This window comes from Dreissena polymorpha, chromosome 16 (assembly GCF_020536995.1).
Source record: "Dreissena polymorpha isolate Duluth1 chromosome 16, UMN_Dpol_1.0, whole genome shotgun sequence".
Taxonomy (NCBI): domain Eukaryota; kingdom Metazoa; phylum Mollusca; class Bivalvia; order Myida; family Dreissenidae; genus Dreissena; species Dreissena polymorpha.
This window is the reverse complement of record NC_068370.1, coordinates 4,247,893-4,269,454: the sequence shown is the minus strand read 5'-3', so window position 1 is coordinate 4,269,454 and position 21,562 is coordinate 4,247,893. Positions and strand designations below refer to the sequence as shown.

The 21,562-nt window shown below is 33.3% G+C and overlaps 2 protein-coding genes across 4 annotated transcripts in view; one reads left to right on the top strand and one right to left on the bottom strand.

Annotated features, from left to right (window-relative positions):
* LOC127862613 (steroid 17-alpha-hydroxylase/17,20 lyase-like) overlaps positions 1–21,562 on the bottom strand; it is a 111,502-nt gene that overhangs the window by 70,468 nt on the left and 19,472 nt on the right. The window lies entirely within an intron of this gene.
* LOC127862608 (uncharacterized) lies at positions 2,494–20,586 on the top strand. 2 transcript variants are annotated; one of them, XM_052401801.1, is made up of 14 exons: positions 2,499–3,510; positions 4,815–4,915; positions 6,598–6,906; positions 7,549–7,698; positions 8,985–9,101; positions 11,165–11,302; positions 11,443–11,535; positions 11,639–11,752; positions 12,983–13,057; positions 14,120–14,170; positions 15,562–15,624; positions 16,402–16,488; positions 17,307–17,332; positions 17,645–20,586. In XM_052401801.1, exons 1-14 carry the CDS (start codon positions 2,888–2,890, stop codon positions 18,074–18,076), a joined length of 2,379 nt encoding a protein of 792 aa, XP_052257761.1. In that variant the 5' UTR covers positions 2,499–2,887; the 3' UTR covers positions 18,077–20,586. The 2 variants fall into 2 exon arrangements, with proteins under 2 accessions (XP_052257762.1, XP_052257761.1); XM_052401802.1 differs by lacking the exon at positions 11,443–11,535 and having other exon boundaries at positions 2,494–3,510.

Genomic DNA, 21,562 nt, shown 5'->3' with positions numbered 1-21,562 from the left:
AATATGTTGTGCGTAAAACATTTGAGTATCGCTAATTAGTATATTTTACCTCAAAAGCTCTACGTGCTCGTCGCGAACGTCGCAGTAAGTATGGGCAGCAATGTTTGCAGCCACTTTATCCTTGTCCCGATTCTGATCTTTACCATTCTCAAATAACACAAAAAGCATTCTGATTTGTCTACATGTTGTTAAATGATATTTTGTTTGCATACATTGTTAATCAGATAACGACCGTTTAACTTACCAATAGCTATCCAGCCTTTAAACTTTGTTTTCATAGGTACACACGTTTTTGCGTTTTATTCGTATTTCACATCTACACTTACGATTAAATAGAGTAAATAGATATACATGCGACGATGAAACCAAATAAAATCACATTTAACGATTATAAATGTAAACTATTATGCAGTGATGAATTTAGGCTTCGTGTTCTCAAAGGCGGACAGGGTAGATTCTTCCCAGGCTGCGTGTTTTTGGCTGGCCCCGTTTGGCCTAATATTATTATTTTTTTGCAAGACAAGACAAATATGTATTGGGACCTGCATAGTGAACATCGTCTAAATAGTAGATATTTCGCATACAATTATGTCATAAAGATAAACATAATAACAGCATATGCATAAGCAGTATCGTATACGGTAAAGAAAAGGCTATTAAGTAAAATACGTGTTATATATGAAAGATTAATATTTTAAGTTAAGCAACATCATTCGAAATATTAATTCTTATAATAAGAGATTCTTTTACACCTTTGACTTACTGAATAAGTTCAAATTTAGCAATGAGAAAAATAATATAATGAGAACAGATTATACATAATATAAACACATACATCCTAAATTTTTCTTTTGCAAGAGGTCTTGTCGATCTCATGAAGCTGAATGATTACACTAATCTTATCTGCAAACACTATTCAAACAATCCATAAACTGAAACTATGACAATTATATTTTTCTTTACACCGAGATAAATCTTCCTTGTTTTTGAATGCAGTATAATGACAACGCACATTTAAAGATGCATATCTATGAACAATAATAAGTTATATATTAAACAAACAACTTATTTTTTAATACATAATTTATTTTTTAATTGTTATATACTGCATTTTTTATATTAAAGCACAATTGTTATTTTTGTAATATAAAGCATTGACTATTAACTACGTACATTATACTGGCTCAAGTTATTTAAAGGGACCTTTTCACAGATTGTGGCATGCATTAATGCTTGTCTTTTAAAGCTTTAAATTGATATATGTCAACATTGGAACTAAAGAGCTTCAGTAGAAAAGATTACAATTAAAGAGAAAAACACGCACAAAATAATCCTCAACTAGGATCGAACCACTGACCCTTGTATAAAGTCTTACGCTTACATCGTTAGGCGAACCTTGCTCATAGGTGTGTGCAATTCAGAAGTTTATTTACATGTCATTGCTGAGTCTTCATGACTACATTATGCGCAGACCTGCTCATGTGATCGTTCAAGGGAAAATATTTAATTCTGAGCAAGTAGGTCAAGTTTATCCCGAGTATTCCGCAAAATAATTCTGAGCAAAAAAGACCAGTGCACGGTTGCCAATGAGACCTTGATGTGCACAAGTTGACAGTTTAAAGACAATTTATGTCTGGTTGCCCTTAAAAAACGGTAACCGCGCCAAGGTGGTGCTGACAATCAATAAAGACCTTCTTTCCATCCATCGCGGGCTGCGCCGCCTGTATTGCCTCTCAAGACAGACGTCACCAGCCGTCGACTCGAACCCAATACGGTTTCACCAGCACGTTTAGCTTTTTGCGGTCGCAACGTGCACGCTCAAGCTCTGCCGAGCCATCCGTGCTCATTAAAAAAAATTAAATTTATACTTTATATAAGCAATCCTCGTAATGTCACAAAATATATTATCCATTTCAATAGTAGAAGTATATTGAAATGTGCATGCGCCCTATTTAAAATGCAAATAAGTAAAATTGTGTGATTTTTTAAGGCGTTAGTTTGAACATCACTGATGGCCTGCATCTAAAGAATACACTTTGCATTATAAATGAGCAACGCTCTGGTAGAAAGGGGCTTAATGCATGTGCGTAAAGTGTCGTTCCATATTAGGTTGTGTTGTTCGTAAATGCTAATCAGGGACGACAATTTCCGCCTACACAGGATTTTCGTTTAGAAGTTACTTACTTTAAGCAAACATTCAATGGAAGCATAACTGTTGCCCAATATAAGACTGTGCAGGTTTTTAAGAGAAATGTCGTCGATATGACCCTTAAAGATCACAAAAGGCAAAACGATTTTTTAACACAATGTTAGCTGATAGAACAATAACAGTTAGCTGCTGTGTAATCTCTTTTTTTTTTAAATCAGTATTACGTTAATATTATGAATTTAATTCGAAACCAAAGAACCCTCAACATATTTAAACCACATTCTTTGTTTTTTGTTTTCCTTTTCATAATGCAAATGGTGTATCGACCAGGAAGAGATAATAACTTGCGTGCAACTCAACTTAAAAATTGATAAAATGACAAAGTCATCATTGTAATTTAATCTGTCATACGCAGTTTGTGTAATGCGTATTCATATCGATAACTACGAGAGGAGTCTCTTATATCTATAACCTAAATTCTTATGAGATATATGAAATATTAACATGTGGGCATGAGGTAGTTTTCACAACTTTAACATATAATTTGTAAACGGACTTTTAGCTAACATTCCAGAACATGACGGATTTATCTTAAATATATCAGGTTGTTATTAAATTTGGCCACACATTGAAAGCTACCTCTAGTGTGTGATATGAGTGATATGAATTATATATAAGAAATGATGTGGTTTACAATAAAATCGTCTCCAGTTGTACACCTAAAATTATAAGTTAAATATGAGTTTCCCCGAGTACTCGACCAGCGAATCCGAGTTCAAGTGGTCAACGACATCGTATAGACTTGACGAGCTTGGTAGACGATTTAAATTTCCTCGAGTGGTTCGTTTAGCTGAAGGGTATTGTTCCGACATTGAAGCAGAAGGCTTCTCAAAAGATGACATCATTGGAATCGATAATGTCTTAACTATTGAGAAGGTTGCAGCCCACTTTGCCAACAGAAAAGGCGGGGTCACGTCGATAGGTGATGACGAACGAAGTTACGAACGGCTAAGCGAAGACATACTGGTACCTTTAAATTACAAAGGAAAGGTCAAAATCCGAAACCAAGGTATAAAATATTCAACTGTTCGAGAACTAGTGGAGGACTTTCCGCGTTTTGCAAAAGTATGTAAAAATCTATCGGCTATAGGAGCGGACGATAGGCCGTTACATATACTTGCCGGAACAACGATAGAATTGGTGCAAGTAGTTGCTGGGAGAGACAACCAACCAGGTGAACTTGTAGTGCAGTTCCAGATCCAAGAGAAGCCGGTGTACGCCAAGGTTTCTATTCTCGAGGCAGGACTGTTTCGGGCAGAATCCGACGACGCGGAATATACAATCAAGGAAGTAGTTGACAGGTAATTAGTATTCAAATCATTTTATCATATTTTATTTTATTGTTGACTTTGCTAGTTAGCGCTGCCATGTCATAAGTTGTAATAGAGTGGACATCCCTTCCCATGGATGAATTACTCTCAGCAGTACACAACAGATCTGACTGGAAGAGTATTTCTGTATCGTCGTCCCTCATTCCCCCTTCCCAACGGCCGGACAGGTCAAGAGAATGATGATGATGATGATAATTGTTATAATCACATGCAATACTCTGTTTCTCATGTAATACAACCATAACATTATTTATTATATTTCACATGTGTAATACAACATGATTGTTAAGCGTTTACATTGGCTTAGTTTTCGTTTATTGACCAATCGCATTTTGTTATTTTGCTGAAATGACGTTGCAACGTCAAATGACGTCACGACATGTAAACAACATTCGGGATTTATCATTATGTTTGCAAAAATATTTATTTATTTTGCTCATTTAAAAGCATGTGATAAAAAGGATCTGACACCCGTTGTCATTTCAAACCATATTTTATTAAACTCGCCGAAGGCTCGCTTACTAACAAACTTCCTTAACTCGTTTAATAAAATATGGTATGATATGACATCTCGTGTTTGGTGCCTTATTCACCAAACAATTCTTAGACTTAAGTCTAAGAATAAAGAAAATTCTTTAAATTAGAATATTCTATCATTTCTTTAATTTTGAGTCAAACTCTGCAGTAAACATTTCTATCTATATTATTCTTCATAAAGAACATTTTGTTAATGACATTATCATCAGTGGAGGCCTGTATATATTCAAACACTGAACACATTTTTCTTGGTTCTAAGTCTATTCTTTATTCTTAAGTCTAAGAATCGGTTGGTGAATACGGGCCCAAATCCTATATGTATTATATTGATGATGATGTCATAAGTTGCCGTCATTGTTTCACGACATTCTTGAAACATCGTGACAATACAGTCACGGTTTTCTCCTGATAAATTAAAACTAAAAATGTATGCAAGCAAATCGAATAATGGTTTAAACAAACACATCCATCTGTCGTTTTTATTCGATGTGTTATGCGCATAGAATTTGAAGGCATATGGTAATGCAAATGATCTGTGAAGAATTAATTTACGATCTCTAATTTAAAAAAAAAAACGTTTGCATGTTTTAACCATTTTTCTGTAAAAAGGGGGTTTTGACCACCATTCAATTATATAAAATATATTCATATATGCAATACTCATGTATGTTTTATGTAACCTGTTAACAAATAAATAATATGTATGCGTTACAAAAAATACGGCCGTTACTTTCAAGGTTTAAGTTACCGCAAGTCGTAAAGTTCATCGACGATGAGATTCGAAAGGTTTACACCAAGGACATTCTTGAAGGCATCGGAAACATGCGAACCATTACAGGTTGATTTACTTTCAGACGTTCTCAATTAAAAGTCATTTTAATATAACATTGTTTTATCACGAATGAGAATTCTTCGTAGAATTTCTTCTGTATATACACTGTTTAGAAGAGTTGGTCAAGAAAAGGAACCTGAACAAAAGAAGACAAATAGATTTAACAAAACACAAACGATGTATTACTCCTGTGTTATTTTTTATAATTCAATGTAACAAACAGCATTAATTGATGCCACACTTTATGTAAGGGTATTTTAATTTGGCAAAACGTTCTGGAGAAATACAAATTTTTATCACGTATTTTTATTATTCTGTTTGCAATTAAGATTTTTAAAATGTATTAAAATAAAACATCTTTTGAAATGTGCTTTTTCCTTAAAAACATATTTTGTTTATTCACCAAGAACTTAATAAAACTGTTACTCCAGATAGGGTTGCCTCAAGTCGCAACAATAAGATTTGGAACGTTAATGATTGGAGGCATACCGGCCATGAGTAAAACCGGCCGAAAATGAATCAAAATGAAATTATCACACTGTATTAATAAAGTCATTTGTTAAATGTATTTGTCCATGGCTTATTTACAGGAAATGAAATGATTTCAATTGCAAGATTTATGTTTGGCTGCATAAGTTCAGTTTGTTATTGGCAATGAATTTATGTAGCAAGATTTCTAAAAATGGTGTGATAGTCGAATAGTTATATTGGTTGAATAGGGGGTCTTTATTCGCGTGGCATGAACTTGTGCGGATTTATAGAAGAAAATAATTTTTCAAAAGTTCATTCGATAACCCAACACTCGTCTCGAGTAGTTACGATGGCATTCATATGTCAATTTAACGTGTATTTTCCACACACCACATTTTCCACATTTGTTTTCTTTGCAGATTTTTAAATTTTAAAACTGTATACCCAATAGATAATGTGTGTACATATTACATTCGTGTAAGATGTAGCTTAGGCCTTTTTCATGGTCAGATGGTCAAAATCAATATGAATATACACTCCACATACGTACACACACATATACAGAGCGCTTATTCAACTAGTACCTAATATAAATCCCATGATGCCGAATACGTTTGACTGAGGTATTCTATCCCTACCCTACACAAAGTATTAAAGTAAACAATATCAAACTTAAAAAATGTTCTAATATTTATATAGGTGTTAAATATCGTGTTACGTAAAGAAATGTGATGTATATCGTGTTAAGTAAAGAAATGTTTCGTATACGTCGCAGTAAAGATAGTTAAACCTGTATTTTAATCTAAAAGATGATATTGTCCATACATTTTTTTACTTTTTTTTCATACATTTGTTATCAAGTTTTCATGCTGATTGATGTTATTAACAAGTATGTATTAATATTTACCTATAAACGAACGATTTAGGTTTACATTGTTCTTTGAGCGATACTTTATATTTTTTATCGATTTTGAATATTGAATGATCCAAGATTTGTTTATTAATGGTGTTGTTGAACACAGCTGAATCCTTTTTGCAGTTCAGTAATCTTGTGTTTCAGTTTGACTGATTTGATTAATGAAACTCTCACACCTTTTGCAAAGAAACTTGTTCTGAGCATAATTCTTATACAATACATTGTTATGAAACGGTTTTCATTTCGAATAGTAAATTTTTACAGTTTAACAAAATACCTATATAACTTTTATGATTTTTAGAAACCCTCCAACTGAATCGAGTTGTTTCTCAAAGTGTCCTCGTGGGCCACTACAAACCCGTCGAAGGATATGGTCAAACGGATACCGAAAAGGTTAAAAAGCGAACCCTTGTGGTTCTTCCTATGGATCATCCGGAAATACGAGAAATCGAAGTCAATGTTTTGGAAGACGATGGAGATATATCCGACATTTACGAGAGAGTATTCAACGTATGCAACATCTCGAACTCATTGGACGTTGTTGATACAATTTACGTAGAATTCAGTAAGGACACTCCGACTCCGAAGATTTTCAAATTGGACGATGCTGGTGAGTTAATTTTTCTGCTTTTTATTAAAAACATTAATTGTGCTCTTGCGGCACGTAACTCGTTAGTTTTTTATTATTAACTTGCAATGTGTTAAGAACAAAGTCGTAGTGATGAAACGATACATCTCCTACTGACCCACTTGACTTAACCTTATTATATATTCATTTGTGTGCGTGTAATAGATGACGCGTATTCAAACGAAAATAACTGATTTACCAGGTTTTTCGTTTCGATGATGTTAAACTGTAATAATGATGCACATCTTTAGATGATATTGTTATATGTATTGAATAAGGAGTGTATTAACAGGTCATTTACATTAAATGTATAATACAATAAGACAATAATGCATATTGAATTTTCTTGATCTTTGACATGTGTTACTAATACGTTTTAGATCAAGATCAAGAGAAATAACTTACCAAGATTAATCTTTATTCTAATGCATTACCGCTTCGACGTGATGAACAAACATTTTAAAAACAGTTGTGTAACAACCACATTCAAGGACAAGCTCAACTATTCACAGATAACATTTTGTCTTATAAGAAAAGAAAAAAACAATTTTTACTAGTGCTTTGTAAATTTTTTTTACCGAACAAAATTTATTACATTTACATATATTAATGACTTTCCATTAGCCCATGCCAATACAACTGGCAGGAGACAACTGGACCAAGCCTCCGGGCCTCTGCCTGTGTCTAAACCACCCAAACCGTTACCACCCTCACCTGGTGTTGTCGACGGTACTTTATCACCCTCTAATAGCACGCAAGCACCACTAGCTCGAGGTAAACCAGAACCCTTAAGTTTTCTAGTATGTTTGTTGGTGTCTTTTAAAAAAGGAAACATTTGTCAATAAGTGTGATATTTAAACTTGGGGAAAATTACTTGACGTAGTATTACGTTTTCGCTTATAAAACATGTGTCAAACATTTAGTCGATGTATACCAAACTAGAAGTTTAAATGTAAAACATCCTCCCGTGTATGTAATCTTTCGCCGATGTTGTCTAAAAAGGATTGGTTCATGGTCTACCAAATTCTAAGGAACGGATTCGTGGTTAAGTAGTTACACACTGGTGACAGAACCCAGGGGTCGCAGTTTGAAAGCACCGCATTAGTCGTTCGCATTATAAGCTAAATGGAGATGCAACACATGGCACTAACAGCATAAACAGACATGGAACATAGATCGGGAAGAGTCGTGTAATTCGCAACATCTCCTTTTCCAACCTCAAAAGTTGGCGGCGATGACCATATCGGAGAAAGACCGGTTAACACAATAGCATATTATCTACTACGAAACCAAATTGTGAATTCAAAATTATTAATCGCAGATATTTGATTCTCTTTCAACTCACTCGTAAGATATGCGATACGTTATCCACGGTTGGTTCGGTTTAGTTCCTATAGACATTCTACTTTATTAGCAAGCATTAGTCATGCAGACAATGTAAACAAATAGTTCGTTATAACTGATATGTATACAGTGGGTTTTTTGTAAACTTAACAATAATTTCCCGTTTTCTTTGCTGCAAACAAGTCAACACTTTTTTATGTATATGTACAGTATTTGTTTTGGTTGAGAGATGCATGAATTTCACAGTTGTGTATTTATATATTAATATATGTGTTCGCCACAAACATTTTTCGCTTCTTAGTTTTAATGTATTATAAAGTTTTGGCTTATTTTGTGTTTTCTTTAAAATTCTCTATACATAAGTGTTATGCGTTATTCTTTTTAAGCAAACAACATGCGACAACTACCACTATTTCATTCTTATGCGTTTCAAAAACATGACCGAATCAATGTTTAATCAAGGACCGTGTAAATCAGAGAAATATCAAAAACGTCTGAGCAATCGTCAAATATCTTTATGTTTTTCACTGCTATTCTTCGCATTGTAATCGAATTGCATTAATAAATTATAAATACGTAGCTCTAAAACATTGCCGTTGTATGCGTGTTTGCATTTTGTCAAGCAATTGCACACGCTTGTCCTTTTTATGCACATGAGTAACATTACACGTGTGAACATATATATAAATCTACGATCCAATCTTTCTGTTGAAAAGGAAAGCAGCCTTCACCACAAGCCAACAAACCTGCATCTCTATCACTCAGTCCACCGTCCAAGCTTCCGGAGGAATCTTCTTCCCAGACGGACTATGAGATTATGTCTCCATCACCAAGTAACACGTTACTCGTGTCAAGTGACAATTACATGACGAATAGGTTGCCGTCATTTTTTGCTTTGGCCGTCCTATTGTTGCATGTTGCTAGTATGAAGACGTGAACTGCGATGGTCATGTTTTATCCACAATCTTATACGTATTTGTTTTAAAAAAAATTAACTTTTAAACGATCTATATAATGGTATGTGATTATGTGGCAGTCTTGCGAAACTGAGATTGGATTGTTATTGAAACACTTACTTAAGTGTTCATGTTTATTCATGTTATTTTCATCACAATATCTTCGTTTATTTAGCCCCTTCTGATTTTCCAATGACATTATCAACGATGCACATATACAATAACAATCACCTTTTTCCTCTTTTCATGATATGTTAATATGTTAAACTGTGTCTTAGAATTGCTTTGCCGTAAATAATGTGAAACCATTTATTTTCGACAGCACAAAATTTCGTCATTTTTATAAAAAAAAAGACGATTTCGTCAGCACTTAAATTCGCCGATTTCTGATTTTGAATTTTTAAAAAATGCGTCAGTCAATATCCAATTTGTGTGTAATACATATTCGCGATCAATCGCAGTTGCGAAAAATCGTGGTACGAATGCGGGAACACACTTGAGAATCACTGCAGGAGGTGGGGCCTGTTTGTCACATGCCAATTAACTAGTCTTTTGTTATCAAGGGACAGTAATGGACCCTCTTAATGTATGCCATTCACACGTTCATTGTTATTATAAGCGGACAAGTGGGATCGAATAACCGTTAACGAGTGTTTGTAACAACGAAGCCAATTGCCAATTAGTCTTATTCTAGTTGGTATGATTTTTATTAAAATGCTGTCAATACCGTTTTAAAACTGTTTGTGCTATACGAAAGAGGTTCCAGTTTGTTAAGTGTTTTTTTTTTCAAATGAAATGCTTTTTTATTCTGATATCAACATTAAAATTATAAACTCTATGTGTGTGTTTGTTCTTAAAAAGTAAACTACCGGTATATAAATCAATAATGTCAATAATTTAAAAATAAATAAATTGATACATATAAAATAGTAATAAGTGTGGTTAAACGCAAACAATCAAACAACAAACAGCAATTAAAATATTCTTTATTAATTTGTGATAAATACGCATGTTTATCACACGTCGTCATCTTTTCATTTGGTTTATTGTCTTTCATCGGCATTCGCTGCGTGATGGATAATATGCAACACTCCTGAAAAACGCAATGCACCTAATATTAATAAAGTTATAAACAATTACCGCTAATTCATTACCATTCTACATAAACGATGTCAACGCATTCGATACAGCTGTACTGCACACGCGTTTTAAAGAAGTGTAACGTGTCAGTTAAGTACCTTGTGTAATCTACATCCCTTTGTGTCAAAACCGGATTAATCTTGATTACGAAACAGCAGTGAATGTGTGCATGGATTATGTTGGAATTTAATGCCTCATGTCTACGGTAAAGTTTTAAAATATTGTTCAAACATAGAGCATGATTGTTCGTTAGGATCTTAAATTCGCCGATAGGTCGACTGACGAAATTTATGAAAATTAATGCCTGACGATTAATAATGGTTTCACAGTACTCTATATGAAATAAGTATATTTGTTAATGTCATTCTTTGTTTTAAAGCAAGACATTTACTTAATTTAAACCAGAAAAAGCATTGTGTAAAATGCACTGAATATGGTGTCCACCTAGCGACCGGGAGGTCACGGGTTCGAGATTTCCCTCAAAGACATCAAGTACTGGTTCTATTCCCAGGAAACGGACTCGAGAGGGTTGTAATAAGCCTGAGGCTTTCGATGCAATCGAGCTTAAATTAATAGGTTTAAACTAGCATCAATGAACGATAAGAAATTGATATGCATTTAATATTAATTTCAGGCCTCCATTTTTTACATAAGAATTTTCAGCTTTTATATTGTGTTCACCCCCTGAAATTGCACTTGTCTTTCACAAGTATATCAATTTAATTATTGCATAGAAGTTTAAAAAACCACGTCGATCTAAGTTGGCATGCTATTTCCTCATCCTTGCTTTCCTTTTTCAGTTTCTTCATCACAGAAAGGTCAACAAACAACCCAACGAGCGACAGCTTTCTCCAACTTTCCACAGACACCACAAACACCAAAAACGCCTACGACTCCACAGTTTAGTCGCACCAAAGCACTACCACCCGAACCGCAATGTACGTTCATGCTTTTAGTTATTCGAACATATTACTCTACTTGCTGGAATAATTGTTTGGTCATTTATCGAGACTTTGGGGTAAAACTATCCTTTTTAAAGTGGTGGAGAATATATGTCAGCATATATCTTACCTTGTAGCACTCACGCAACGTCTTAAAACAAAAGCGAACACGCCTGAAGTCAACGAAAAAGCTAATCAAGGCGACTATGAACAAATGGAAAACATCCAAAGTGAGTATAACATAGGCACATGCTGCAGACAAATCTTAATATGTTTCTTAATCTAACATTATTTTATTAATGTTTTAATATCAATTTATTTCTGAAAAATCAGCCTCAGCTCCAAGGAAGATGCCCCAGAATCGCGCTATAAAACCGGCGATCAGACCAGATCTACCCAATGATCCAGCGAAACAAAGTGAATATGAACGCCTGGATGACGCAATAGGTAAGCTGACAACAACAACAACTCATACTTCTTCTACTACTACTACTACTACTACTACTACTACTACTACTACTACTACTACTACTACTACTAATACTAATAATAATAATAATAATAATGCTACTACTAAGTATATAAGTTAGTATCGTTATTCTTAACTTAGACCGGTCCCAGTAGCCAGGCATGTATGCTAAGCAATCGTTTAGGAATATTAAATATTTACTGTGAATATCAGACGATCAATATGTTTTCCCTAAGTTTACACAGAACACTTACAAGTATGATATGTGGAAATTATTTGCTTCACTTAAGACATGTTGTTTAGTTTGGAAAGGCGACGTTGACTACTTTCAGGTAATGAAATACTGTCCGTGTATATACACGTATTTTGGGGTTTAAAATCCGAACTGAATATCAACATCGCGTGTTGTTTTAAACATTTGTAAGCTAGCCAAAACACTTGTAGCATTTTGTTCCCCAAATATATATATTTATTAAGATTCCCAGTTTCACATGGAAAGTATTACAAAACCTAAAACAAACATTACGCAAGTATCCAAATATACTAAGATGTTGATGTAAATAAATATTCAATTTTACGTTTATGGTCGTGTGTGCATTGATTACTTTAACGTCTGTGTTATTTTGTATTATTGCCGCGTATGCGAACTTAAATGTCAGTATTATTCCAAAAAACAACTATACAAATACCATCAAATACCATATCGTGGAAGTTGTATTCTTATCATCGCTAAAATGGCATGTTTTTCTATATAACAGTTAATCACATTTAAATTTAATTCCAAGTTTTCGGTATTCATTTACTGCTTAATCAGATCGGTATATAGTTGGCGGAGACAGCTATGTAAGCAAACCGTGCAATGAGTTGTGTAATGAGTTGTGTGTCGTCGACTTGTGCAATGAATTTAAATTAGGTTTAAACTTACATGCACACGGCGTTGGACACTTAATAATTGCATTGAGAAAACACATTACGGTATTGTTAAATTACGTAATGACACGTTTAACAAGAATGACGTATAAGATCTGCTTATTGCGATCAGATTCGTTAAAAGAGGCGAGTTGATAAGTGAAAATTCTATCAAAAACGTGTAACCACAATTAAACTATTTAGTCTCGATCTGCGGGCTCATTTAATATCGTTTCGGCCAAAGTGTGGTACAACTATTACATTGCATCCTTTAACCTAACCATGTTTCTTATTTACAGTGCCAGCAAGTTTGCCGCCAGACCTACCGCCGTCCTTACCTCCGCATCGTCCCAGAAAGAATCCCCCGGCACCAGGTGGGTTTCATTTGCTATAATCCGGTTCTTGACAACACACGGCTAATGTAATCTTATTTACGCAGGTAAAACCCAACGCTGATCCCATTTGTTTATCAACAGTAGTTTCATTCAAACGATTACAGTTGCTTAGTCATGTGATTTTGAAAGGGTTTATACGGGTCAGCTTCGGTTTTACCCCATATAATTTGGGAAGTTTTGCGCAAGCGCAGTCGTGCGTTAGTCTTATTAATAATACACTATACGAATGACACGCAAATTTGTGCTACTATTCTTAAATCTGTGCGATCCGTTTTTTTGTGTTGGTTTATTTTTATATTTTGATATAAATACATATAAAGGTATTCAACATGGTTTTTCGAGCCGAAATTGTAACCAATAAAACACTTCACTCTAATTTCCCTTTGTCATTTTATATATAAAGAAAATACTTTATAAACATTACGTTAGTTGCGTGTTACGATCTTTAGGAGTATATTTCATTACTGGTGGAACTAAAACGCTGTAGTAAACGGTTAAATTTTATTGAGCGAGAATGATTTAATACCATTTTAGTTTCTCCCATGGTAATAAACTTTCTTTTAAAATGCGTTTACTAGCTTAAATTGCAAAACGCAATTTTGTTGCGATGTATTTAATATACTTACCTTCAATTAATACATTGACGTTACTCTCACCTGCATCATGAATGACGCCCTTGAAGTTGCTTAATCAAAATAAGCAATATGTTGAAGTAATAGATGTTCTTGATACAATAAAAATATACCCACAAGTTGAGAATGATCATATTTTTAGACATGAAAATAAATACAGTTGACAAAAAACAATTCTTAACATTTAAAATCCGAAGTGGGTTTACTTTGTATGACACAATAAAGTTTGATAATAAATAGTACAAATAACGCGACAATTGTGTTAAAAGTCACAACACTAAATGTTTATTTCCAGGTCTGATTTAACAAATAAAAGAGTTGTATATAGTAAACACTGCTATTAACTGACATCTCCTGGTGATGTTAATATGTTGAGATTCGTTAACATACGTGCACATTCGTATTTCAGTGCCAGAAAAGACCGACATAAACATGTATGAAAATCGAAAACCTGCAAATGGTAGGACTGGTTTGTTAAGTTCATAAAGCGTGCTTCCATCTCATCACGTTTCATTTTTTATCCATATCCATATTTGGCCAACATGTAAACGTCACAGAAGCGTGTAATGAGATTTGCAGACCGTTTGTTTTTCAATAGATATCTTAAAAATAACAAACATGCTTAAACCAAGGATCAGACAGCTTGTATAATGTAAGTTTAAAGTGATATTATGGGCATTTTTCACTGTTGAATTGAGCTGAAAAGAATAAACATGTCAAAAGAGTTAGTTAAAATGTGGTTACTGACCAATTATTTGCAACTCATCTTGCTACCAGTTGTTTATAAAAAATATATTTTATATTCGATATTCCTACGTGACTCACCCAGTCCTCTAAGCCGAAATGATCCGTAAAACAAAATTATGTCTTTGTGTCGTATGAACGAATCTAAACTAAAACTAAATTTAGGCTCACATCGTACATGCATGATCAGTTTGTCAAACGAAAGTACGGTTGATATTCAACTGCATTATTGTTCTCTTTCCGTGATATTGTTTTAGTATGTTGATAATACATTAAAAAATATAAATGTATATGAAGTGAAAACACCAAAAATAAACAACTGTTGCGATAGACACCTATAAGCTGTTAGATGCCCATAATATCACTTTAAGTAAACGGTCTTAATTGCATGCAATACCTTAACAACTTTCTTAAAGAAAGAACATTTAGACAATTAGAGGATGAGTGGGGCATTATTTGATGAAGATCTGATGCATATCCTTGCACACTGGTTTGAAGATCTGATGAAGATTTGATATAAATCTTTGCATACCAGTTTGTCGATCTGTTGAAGATCTCGTGTATAATCTATGAATTATAATTTTGAGTTATTGATTTGATTAATATATATAGATCATAGATGTGCTTTCGTATTTGATGGTGTAGATCGAGCACCTAACAGTTATCTTTAAACAACTCTGCTTTGAGCAAACATATATCGCGACCACGGTTTTCAATGCTTATGTTTGCCTTATTACATTTTCGAAAAATAACACGTCAAACCTTTTCAGTTATGCAGTAGAACGAGAAATACATTTTCATGAGGATTTATCGGAAACTATGCTCATTTGAAATTGGTTACCATATCAAATTCAAAATCTGGGGGAAAAGAAGCCATAGATCTTACAAATGAATAGTTTCAGACCAAAACATAATATATTTTTCAAACGTTGTTCTTAATTTGCTCTTGACATTTAACTTACATAAATTAATATGAAATTATATATTATGAAGTATATTAATTTTTCTCATGATTTTGTTTAGCAAAAGTGCGGTACATTATATATAAACAAAAATGAACGTTATACAAATAAGATCAATTATATAACTGATGCTTTTTTGGTCTAGGTGTCGGTCAAAAAACAGATGCAGACGGCGGTCGGTCGGGACAAGCTGATTATGAGGACATGGGTACATATACTTTTTATAATGTTGGGTACTCCTTGCATACAAATAATGAAGGTCGACTCAACATGTAGTCACATTATCGGTTTATTTTCGTTTTAGGAAGATACCCTTTTCTCTCTTAGTAAAGAGCATTACTCTAGGAGTTTTGAAGGGATTCAAATAAATCTCCACATAATGATTGGGTGCTTTAAAAGAAAGTGCAGAGTACTACATGTAGAACAGTAATTATCCCTATTAAGAATTTATAGAGCCAATGTCATGTATTTAATTTTCTTGAGCGAAACATAACTACCTTAGTATAATAGGTATTTAAATAACACTGTTCATTGAGAGAACACTAAGAGGAAGTACAGGTACAAGAACCAATGCTCGTTCATAAATCTTTTTCGGAATTATCGTCCTTTGTTTGATGTTCTTTGTGTGGTGCAAAGCTCTGCAGGTATTGAAGGCATTAACATAACCCTAAAAATAATGATAGATGCGTTGGATAGAAATGCCAAGTAAAAATACCGTAACGTTCTTCAGTATTTACGCTGTTATTGCCCTTTAAAAAACATAATACAATAACCATAATTCTCTTTGATATGTATGAAATTATTGCCCCTTTAAAAAAATCTTATGCAAAGACAAACTATAGAGGATGTATACAACATGAATGTAATTAACATACATTTATTAAAAATACTAAATTTCTCGTTTGTTTATTCAACTATGGTATATAGTGCATGTAAATATATAAAAGGAATGATATGCATATGTGGGGCATCCATTTTAAATTAGAACCCGGCATACCAGTTCAGCGCGCACCGTCACCTCCTCAAGACGACAATGATTCGAGCGACTATCTGAAACCAACTCCACGAGTCGGTACGGATATTGGCAACACTTTGCAGCTTTCCGTGTTTGAGCAGGACACGAATTTACCAATCAGTTCTTTGACTTCTTAATACTATGTATACAATTAATATCGTCAGACCTGCTTCATTCTTAGATTGGTGTAAATGTAATAATAAAGGGTGATTACCCACTAAATAATATTTACAAAAAAAGTTTACATTTTGAAAAATCTTAGTTTTCATTCGTAAAAGTAAGAATCGGCTGGTGAATAGGAGTCCTTCTGCGTAATTGTAACGTTGAAGAATACACCCAATATTAATATACCACTTATAGCTTGTTAATCGATTGGAAGTATGTTGTACCTTTTTTGTTATTCAGTGGTAAAAGTGAAACATAGTTGGACACTCATATCTCTTACATTCAAATCCTTTGACACACATCCTTAGACATATTGAATGAACGGACGATATATTTTTCACAAGTGGGTATTTTTTTCATTTGTTGATAAAGCATTAGTTGTGCTCGATTTTTGAAAGAAGAATTAGCTACCTATGTATTTAACCATTTACATTGTAAGATATATATTGCTAGCGTTATTGAATAAAAACCGTTTGTGTTAGGAACTAATGTTCTGAATGCATATGATCTCAGTAAACAAAATACAATTTAACCTATATAACCGTAATCATGTTAGGATTTTTAGGATAGTTTTTAATAGGATGATCGTGAGGGGGATAATTCAAATAGATAAAATACATGGCGATTGTGATATCCTACCGCTCTTAGACTAATTCGACACTATCATGTTTTATCATGTTTTAATTATTTTGATTTCTTATTGTTTGTAGACGCATTACCCATCAAAATTGAAAAGGTAATCTTTTGCGGTTTACATATTATGAAATTTATGCAATATTGATTAATTATAACAAGAAGATGTATTGGATATGACGTGTCATTGGCCACTTTCCCAAATGTATTTCTGTCAACAGCATATAAATAGAACCAGCGCTGACACGAGAATCTCACTATTTATGCGTGCATTTACTCGTGTATAGTATGTTAACGGAAAAATGTAATGTTATTCTGCTCCTTATTTTGATATTGATTAAACAAATATTGTCATAACAAAAGTGTGTGGTCATTAAACACATTGAAAATAATATTCCGTTCGTTCCTGTTGTAGTTTAAGAAATGGAGACCTGGAATATTTCAACGCAAAAAGATTGAAAACCAGTATACGCCGGAACCAAAAAAGCCCCTGCCTGTTGCACCACCTGCTGTTATAAAAGAAATTCCAAGTTCCAAAGTTGTTCCTCCCACTGTGTCACGGACTGCGGTAGTTAAACCTATGACTCCCTATAGTCCCGCAGCAGTGACCGATACACCTAAAGAACAGTTAAAATCTTTTCTGGAGTTAAATTGCAATGAGCTTGTGGAAAGACTTCAATTATGTCGGATGCTTGACATGGCCAAAGCGTGCGAAACTGAAGGCTTGGATGGGTCTTTCTTTGCAAATATGGACAATGAAAGCTTAATTCAGGTGTTTAAGCTGAATACGATGACTTTGCTCAAGTTTAAGAAAATGAGGGATGAAAACTGGGTTCCCAATGAGTGATAATTGTTAAAAGTGATATATATCTAACACTCGTTTCTAGACTTGTGCGTCTTAACATGTATAATTTGAATGATATGATAATTCTGGTGTTACACTAGTCTCTTCTATTATGTGTAACTTTCGCATTTGTTAAAAGTGTAATTTGTTTAAAATTAGTATTAAAGGGATCTTTTCACGCTTTGGTAAATTGACAAAATTGAAAAAAGTTGTTTCAGATTCGTAAGTTTTCGTTTTAGTTATGATATTTATAAGGAAACAGTAATACTGAACATTAACCATGCTCTAATATAGCCATTATATGCATCTTTTGATAATTTTAAAACCTAAAAATTATAAAGCGTTGCAACGCGAAACGATTGAATAATTTGGAGAGTTCTGTTTTTGTCGTTAAATTTTGTGAAACTACAAAGATTGCTTATATAAGGTATAAAATACGTCACGAATGTGTACTCGGCGGAATAGCTCAGTAGGCTAGAGCGTTTTTACTTCAGGACTCTGGCAGGACTCCAGGGGTCACTGGTTCCAAACCTGCTCCGGGCAATGTTCTTTTCCTTTTTTATTTTTTTTTTCTTGATTTTTTACTGGAGCTTTTACGATCCAATGTTTACATTTATCAATATAAAGCATTTAATGAATAAGTTAAAAAAAATGGCAAAATCTGTGAAAAGGCCCCTTTAATGAGTAGAATAACTGTACAGGTATAACTAATTTTCTGTTTCAAATCAATTAAGACAATCAACGAATACTTTGCATAAAATACAATTAATACTAATGACACTAACAACTTGAATTCGTCGCCTTCTATTTAAACGGTTGATTGTGTTTGTATTTTAGACGACTTAGGACACACGATAGTGTACATTAAGTGTACATAAAGCGCAATTAAATCTGCGACTTGTTCAATAATGTGGCGTATTCCATAAATTTCAAATTAAAAATTACATCTTCGATTGTGGTTTTTATCCTGCCCACTGGTACGAAGGATAAATCGTACCAATAATGAAAAAAGGGGACAAAAAGGATCCTTCTAATCATAGAGGAAGCACCTTGGTAAATGCATTTTTTTCAATATGTATATGAAACATAATCAATTGCTTGTGGGAGGGTAAAATATGCGTAATCCTGTTCGATGCGGTTTTAAGAGACAAACAAAGTACAACCGATTGTATTTTTTTCTTTACAGCATTATACAAAATGTTCTTTTGTGGAAGCGTAAGCTATATTGCGGTGTGACTGATTATGAAAGATAATATATAGTTTATGAAACAGTCAAATCTTGTATACACAAAACACTCAGGATACGTCATAATCCGACGTCTTCCAAGTATCTCTTAGCGTCAAACAGGGGAGATCCAAGTCAACGCTTATATTTTATATTGTATATATATTGTAATGATTTTAAACATTGTATTCATGTCCAACATTTTACAAATGACGATTGGCATTTTCTTTCGGATCTTATGCTGATATTTTCTGACGATATTGTTTTATTTACTACTGTCCCAGTAAACCTTTCGAACAAACTTAACGATATATAACCTTAAGTCTTCAAAATGGGTTCTTAAAATAAAATTAAAAATTAAAAGAAATCATGAATATTTGAAAAACGTTAAAGCATGTTCAACTATTCGCGTTCAATAAATAATGAGTGTAAAAACATTTTATTAGTTTTGTGCACCTAGGTATAAATTTCAATTATACTGGAAATATGTCTCATACTGTAAAAATATTAAATGACCGAGCGTTTAGAGCATTTCATCACAGTGCATCTATTTTAAGCCTTTTCAAACGAGCTGTCAAAACCAAACTAGTTCTATTCGATTGAGTTATTACGCCAATCTACTACATGGTTATGAAATTTTGGACATGTATGACACCTGCGATAATAATAAGTTATTACATGAAAATTGTCAATAACAAAAATTCATTATTTTACCAAGCGTTAATGAAACAGATGAATATTTTATCAATTTAAATTGTAAGAAAAGTAATCTACGGTTCCAAGCTTTAAAATCAACTTAAGACAACTTGGCTTTAGCTATATATACTAAGGAAATATACATCCATTCACACGCGACGTTAAATACATTGTAACACACAGACTAAAAGATCAATGTGAACAAGAATAAAATGATATATCTGCAACATAGATAATACAGATACCTATGTAAAATACAATGAAAAAAGCTTAATCTTTAAATATAACTTATCATTCATTTATAACAATACAACTATATATACAAATACAAACATTTAAGAATATACAATTTCATGAAGAAGAAACATGGACCTCAAGACTAAAATACTCAAAATAATCACAACCCCCCCCCAAAAAAAATGATATGGTTCTCATGCAACTAACAACGTTTGCTAGGTCCATAATGTATATACGTTAAAGTGATATAATGGGCATTTTTCACTGTTAAATTGAGCTGAAAAGAATTAAAATGTCAAAAGAGTTAGTTAAAATGTGGTTACTGACCAATTATCTGCAACTCATCTTGCTACCAGTTGTTTATAAAAAAATATATTTTATATTCGATATTCCTACGTGACCCAACCAGTCCTGTAAGCCGAAATGATCCGTTAAACAAAATTGTGTCTTTGTATCGTATGAATGAATCTGCACTAAAACTAAATTTAGTATCACATCTTTTTCCGGGATAATGTTTTAGTATGTTGATGCTGCATTAACAAATACAAGTGTATATGAAGGGAAAACACCAAAAATAAACAACGGCTTGCGATAGACACCTATAAACTGTTAGAGGCCCATGTTATCACTTTAATACATAACTCCCACCTAGGAAAATTTTACCTGTAGTCTATTATCTGGAGACCTTAAGAATAGGATATTACTAAGTGTGACAGATAACCGAAATATTTGCATTTTCACTCCCTATTAAGCATTTATTCTGCTGCAAGAAATACATCCTTACTTACCCAATATTTTAAAACGAATACATCCAGTGTAAATTACATGTGAAGGAGAAATTCTTACAATCAAGACAATACAATTTTGAGTATACTTTATCTTTTGGACGCTTCATGTTACACTTTTTGTATAGTGCCTGTTTGTTATTTCAATTATATTATATAAACTGACATTATAAATCATAAAATGTGTATCTGTATAAATAAATACGGTCGTGTCTCATATGCCGTATCATTTATAGCAAGACGTACGGTCCATATTCATACACACAATCTTATATTATCCGAAATACAGTGATTACTAAACAGAACAGAACAGACAGTTAATTCAGACTTATACATATATACATCTTCTTGAATGCATACAATTTATAAATAAAGCAATGTCACGTGTTAAAACATATGTAAAATTGTAACCAATCATTATAACAGAAAACATCTTGTCTGGTGTGTAATGGATACTTTGAATAGTAGCTGAATACAGATTTATGAAGTCACCAACATTTAACAATCAGCTGATAATCCAGAAACATCGAATATATTACAAAAAAC

What these genes read in the sequence shown, in the direction of transcription:
- LOC127862608 (XM_052401801.1), top strand. Translation starts at nt 2,888, where the DNA reads ATGAGTTTCCCCGAGTACTCGACCAGCGAATCCGAGTTCAAGTGGTCA. An exon ending in GCAAGCACCACTAGCTCGAG is followed by an intron (nt 7,699 to 8,984) that starts GTAAACCAGAAC and finishes TCTGTTGAAAAG; the next exon opens with GAAAGCAGCCTTCACCACAA. An exon ending in ACGCCTGGATGACGCAATAG is followed by an intron (nt 11,753 to 12,982) that starts GTAAGCTGACAA and finishes TCTTATTTACAG; the next exon opens with TGCCAGCAAGTTTGCCGCCA.